This window comes from Cryptotermes secundus, unplaced genomic scaffold (assembly GCF_002891405.2).
Source record: "Cryptotermes secundus unplaced genomic scaffold, Csec_1.0 scaffold1428, whole genome shotgun sequence".
NCBI lineage: Eukaryota > Metazoa > Arthropoda > Insecta > Blattodea > Kalotermitidae > Cryptotermes > Cryptotermes secundus.
Genome location: NW_019737416.1, coordinates 78,091 through 84,090, shown reverse-complemented (window position 1 = coordinate 84,090; position 6,000 = coordinate 78,091). Strand labels below are relative to the sequence as shown.

At 36.7% G+C, this 6,000-nt stretch overlaps 1 protein-coding gene across 2 annotated transcripts in view; it reads right to left on the bottom strand.

Annotated features, from left to right (window-relative positions):
- Positions 1–2,795: 2,795 nt before the first annotated feature.
- LOC111870433 (mRNA cap guanine-N7 methyltransferase) overlaps positions 2,796–6,000 on the bottom strand; it is a 44,252-nt gene continuing 41,047 nt past the window's right edge. For both annotated transcript variants that reach the window (XM_023862732.2, XM_023862733.2), the window contains one exon: positions 2,796–3,530. In XM_023862732.2, coding sequence (XP_023718500.1) covers positions 3,346–3,530 — 185 coding nt within the window. In that variant the 3' untranslated portion in view covers positions 2,796–3,345. The remainder of the gene's footprint in view (positions 3,531–6,000) is intronic.

The window sequence follows — 6,000 nt, the reverse complement described above, 5'->3', positions numbered from 1 at the left end:
AAAGAAGAGTCCCGAAATGATCAAAACTTTTTTTCAGCGTTTTGCTGATGTTGCTGAGGTGAAGGAAAAAAACGACGGAGGCGCTGTCAAGCATCTCAAAAGATGAATTTAGACAATTTTTTGAAAAATGGAATAAAAGACTAGACAAGTGTATTAGTGTAAGTGGAGAGTAGTTTGAAGGGTAATGAAGGTTTGTGCTTAAAATTTGCATAAATAAGTTTAAAAAAAAATAGTTCGGTTTCTTTTTGGTACCCCCTCGTATTATTTAAAGGGTTTCACAAGTAGTTATTCGCAAAGCCATAATAAATTGGTTCATACCAAACAATATGGGAACACACCCTCTGAAATTCAGATTCCTTGTGATACAAGGCCTTGTAAAGAAACATGGGTGTGCTGTCCTTCCGTCTGCATATGGCCATCCTTCAACCAAACTTCCTCCAAAGAGACTGAGCGAACAACATTTCCTACAGCAAATTCTCGATACAAGAAACATGGCTAAGCCTCACAGGAGGTATGTCATATGCTGAAAACACTGAAAATGAAGTGAAACATTTCATTGGTGCAGTGAATGTGATGCAGAATTGTGTTTGGATGGGTGTTTAAAAAGCTATCATACAAATCTCTGGAAACTTTCTTCATGCATATATAAGATGTTTAGTTAATAAGGTAAGCTATTAAAATCATAGCTTATTCATCTCTGTGTGAAAAACTATAAAATGATTTCATGTACACAATTAGTTACAAAGTTTTAAGTATTAAATTAAAAAATTACAGGGATGTACAAAAATTACTACCACAGTAGTCTTGGGAGCAATATTTAAGTCCATGCTGAAGGGTTAAATGCTGCATGAAAGTCCAGTGGCAAATGAGCATGTCTCAATAAATAGAATGTTATTTGACAACAAACTATGTAAGAAAAGAATGATAGGATGACAGGTAAAGGAACGAACGTATTGCTTAATGTTCCCCCCCCCCAAAAAGACAAGGATCTAGTGTTTCTAACTTTCAGAAAACTTTACCTTTGCCACAGATTGAGCTAATGAAAAGGAATGTGGCAAATTAATGACAAAAAATGGAAAAAGAAACCTCTCAAATAGAAGTTACAAAATGGGAAGAAAACCATACTTGGAAATAGTTTAATGTCAGATCTGAAAATTTTCTTGGATTGAAATCCAGCTTCAGCAAAATGGGTTAAATTTTCAAAACCAGTAACCAATACATCATGCACAAGAAGTCGCATGAACACAATATTTCTTACCACAATTTGAACAGCAGGTGTCCTTTCCTGTAGGAGTGACATTTCATAAATTATACATATAAAATATGACATTACAGAAACATACAAATCCTTTATTTATATCACTAGCAAACCATAAATTAAACAGTGTCATTACACTAAGGAACTTACTTACTTACTCGTGGAGCTGAGCCATTTGAGGAGCGGCCAATTCTGCAGCTATTCAGAATTTCCCAGCATTTTATGGAACCTGAAGATTCATTACCATGTTCAAAAGAGCCCTCCACTGGTCCCTATCCTGAGCCAGATTAATCCAATCAATAACATACCATCATATCTCTCTTAGATCCAGTCTAATATTGTCCACCCACCTACATTTTGGTCTTCCCAGTGGTCTCTTTCTTTCTGGCTTTCCCACCAATATCTTATTTGCATTCGTCTCACCCATTCATGCTACATGTCTGCTCACCTCATCCTAAGTAAATTAATTTAAACATTGTGCATATTCAGAAAACTGTCACAATATAGTGTTACATGTACACTCTTTGCTAGGGCACATGTTGGTAAACAAGTTCCCATGAAGACTGATTCTTGATAAACAGTTTGTTGCTAGGTTACACAACAACAGATGAAGCTGTATTTTCTACGCAGTCTGTGCCAAGCAACAGTAGAATAACAGGGTTATGCAATCAACTTCTAAGCAACGGGTGGGTAAACACACTTCTGCTTATCGGACTGTGCTATGAAAGCACTGATGTCATCAACAATAGAGATAGTGTTTTCCATTGGATTTGTGCACAGTGCTTATAAGAGGAGGGAGTAACAGAATTCATTCAGGGCAGTTACAAGTCGGTCACAAGCTTGAGGAGTGAGTCGAGATGAATTTTTAGTTCTGAGGTTCCAGAGTGACTGAAGATGAAATAACAAGAAGACTTCATATTGATTTGAAATGCTAATTTCTATGTTGAGATCCAGTGTCAGGAGACGACTAATGAAGGAGAATCCTGGTGCGTGTGCAACAGTGAATGGGAAAGTGTGTAAATCAGAGATAGCGCCATATTTAAGTGTGTTTAAGAGAACTTGTAACCAAGGTGCTAATAAATCCAATCATTGAAACTAGAACCCATTATTTTTGTCGAGTGTACCACCCTACACATGACAATATGAAGGCATTACTTATCCCATGAGAATCACCATCCTCAAGAACATCCAGTCAACTTTTGTGCAAGTAAAACATAAATCCCAAAGTGAAACATGACTGTCCTATAACCTACTTCCCAGCAAATACTTCAGCATTAAATGAGAACTACGATGATGATGATGATGATTGTGTTTCTATATTACAATATGAAGTGAGAAATTAAAACTTCTTGAAATGTGAAACCAAGGTGTTTCAAAATATTCTCCTCACATGTATTTTGTATATATAATTTGTAAAGTTAAATATTTTTGTTTTGCCTTTTGACTTTAACTATTCTGTTATTTCAAGATTCAGTTTCCCAAAACTCCCATTTTAAGCTTTTCCTTGATTTCGGGTATAAAATGCTTGTCCCCCAGGGAAATATTAAATTGTTGTTTTATTGTGTATGAAGTAAGACACAGAACTCTTCATAAATATGAAAAAAATTAAAGACAACCACAAAATCAACTGTCTCCAAGTCCTTCTTCTATTTTAACATTGTTTCTGCAAGTCTTTGATCTAAAGTCCTCTCTCACTTATTTACATACAAATCTTTCCCAGTGAGCTGCAGCATTCAACACAAAAGAAATTCCAGGCCATTATACATCTGACTAAAAGACTTCATCTGACAAATTGAACACAAGAGTCATGAAGAATGGCAGTTTGAAAATCAAAAACGTCAACTTGCATTGCCATAAACACAGTGTCTTACATAGTCCAAATCACTGAAATTAAAATGAAAAGCATAACATGCCTGTGATATATCATGAAACAGAAAACTGTGAGTCACAGGAGAAAGGAAATTTTAGCTTTCACTGTTAGCCACCAAGACACTGGAAATAGGAGTGAAATTTAAAACACAGAATGCTGTGTTCTTGTGATTTTTTTCTGAATTTATGTCACTGAACACTATCTTGGTACTGCGATTTTACAAAGTCTCCCCATCATTTCCAACTGAGAGATCTGTGGATTTGAGGCGTTTTGATGCATTATCACCATTACCATCATCTGACATCCTCTTCTTAGCAACTTCATTCCTGTCCTCAAACTCAGGTCTCCCTTCAGCATTCCATTTTGGCTTCTTCTTTTGAAATGCAAACATCAAGTACAGGGCTGAAAAACAGAACTGATATATCAGAATTATTCATATGTGGGTGGACACCAAAGTACAATATCAGGTACGTGTTCATCTGAAACATTTCATGCACGACCTTTTTCTAACCTGGTCTCTAAATGAAAACATGCTTCAAAGGTTGATAATGCTGTGTCCTCCCTGAAAACATGTGAACCATGAAACTCATCTGGAATGCCATGTGGCTGAAAATATATAACTGCATGGTCACCATTCAAACACTACAAGTGGAAATAATACTGTGGTTTCAATCCAGGAAACCAAAATTTTTTGACAACAGATCTTTAAACCTTTTAAGCACAAGACATTTAAACCCCTGCATGGCACAAAGACAGAATTAGAAGTTGTAGTTTTAAATTCTAAATGCACCAGACTAGAGAAAAAGTATGCTGCCGCTGTCTTTTACATATCTCAGTTCATCAAAAACAGTATTATACAGGACCAAAATGTGACTGCATCCTCCTCTGATGTCTGCCTAAGCTACATGTGTGGTTCCACCCCATATTCCACAACATCCCTAATTCTGGTTTGTATACTGCTATGTGGACTGAAGGCCTAGAACTTCATTCAAGAAAGATGCAGTTTCATTATACAATCTGCAATGAATGGGAGAAGTTCTGCTTCATTGCTGTTGACCATATCACACACCCAACACTCTACTTGATGCAAGTACAGTCAGTTCCAATCAAAGCTTGGATTTCGTATGCCATAGTTCTAAGCATGCCACAATACACAGACCACAGTAACATTTCTTGCAGTAGTAGACTGATTATTTTTGCTTTATTTCTTCACTTGGCACGCATGATGTCGCTCTTTTCCTTTGGCCGGTCAATGCAGAGAATGTTCTATCTCAAGTCGGCTCATCTGAGTCTCCGAACTGCTGGGCTGACCCTTTGGCACACCACAGATTTCAGTATTTACTTTGTGGGAGAGACCAATGCGAACCATAACTAGCTACTATCTAAATTTCACACACACTCAACTCTTGATTATCTGGGGGCAGATTAACCAGTTTGCGGCTTAACCAGGGCTTTTTTGAGGCTTATATGTTGTTTAATATTCATTCACTTTTGTTTCACATGGTGAGTTGTAACACTACTTTTGCACTAGTGTGAACTGAGCTCTGCATTTTTTGGTCCCGTTATGCTAACACAATGTTCTAGGGTAGGGATGAAAGAATGCAAGGATTTGTGGAAAGTTTCAAGGACAGATACACCGCCCCAGTTAGTCTCTTTGTATCAATCTTCAAGTGCGTTAGCAAAATGTCAGGGTGTAAAAGGAAGCGTGTTGTGTTGTGTTTCAACAGAAACTTGAAATTATCAATTAGTTGGGAAAAAGAGGTATAGTTAAACAATTAGCAATGCAATATGGTATTGGAGAAAAAACTGTTCGTGATTTGAAAAAAGAAAATAATTAATTAATTTCCTTTGCTTCATCATCTAATTCAAGCAGAATGAAGAAGAGAAAAACCATGAAAAAATCAACATATGATGATCTCGACAAAGTAATGCTGATCTGGCTTAACCAACTAAGGGCACAGGGAACAACAATAACAGGAGCAGTTTGTGCTAAACAAGTGAAATATTTTTCCGAAGTATTTGAATTACGAGGAAGTTTTGACGCTTCTTCTGGTTGGCTAACACGTTTCAAGCAGTGTCATGGAATACAAGAAATAAGTATTCAAGTTGAGAAATTATCAGGGGACTTGTCATCATCAGTTCAATTTTGCACCAATTTTGACAGTTTTGTGAAAAGTGAAAATCTGCTGCCAGAACAAATGTATAATGCCGATGAAACAGGTCTTTATTGGAAATGCTTGCCAACCAGAACTTTGGCATTTCAAAATGAAAGACAGGCTCCAGGTCACAAATCCAGTAAGGAGAGATTGACAGCCTTGTGCTGTTCTAATGCATCAGGAACACACAAACTAACACCAGTAGTTATCGGCAAAGCAAAAAGACCAAGCTCTTTTAAAGAAAAAGTTTCTTCAAGTCTACCTATCCATTATTTTAATCAGAAAGGAGCTTGAAGATATTTAAAGAATGGTTTGATCTTAAATTTGTGCCTCAAGTTTGTGATCATCTAAAATCCCGAGGACCTCCTGCAAAAGCTGTCCTCCACATTGACAATATGCCCTCACATCCTAATGAAAGTCTCCTGAGGTCAGAAGATGGAAATATTTTTGTGAAATATTTTCCTCCTAATGTTACCACACTTATCCAACCAATGGATCAAGGAGTTATCTCAAGTATGAAGAGAATCTACAGATCAAATTTGCTACAAAAGTACATCGATGAAGGCAATGATCTGATGTGTTTCTGGAAGCCTTTTCAATGTTAGATGCCATATACGAGATTTAAATAGTGTGGGATACAGTAAAGCCATCTATATTGAAAAATTCATGGAAGAAACTGATGCCTTTCATCAATAACGAAGATGATGAAATCCATG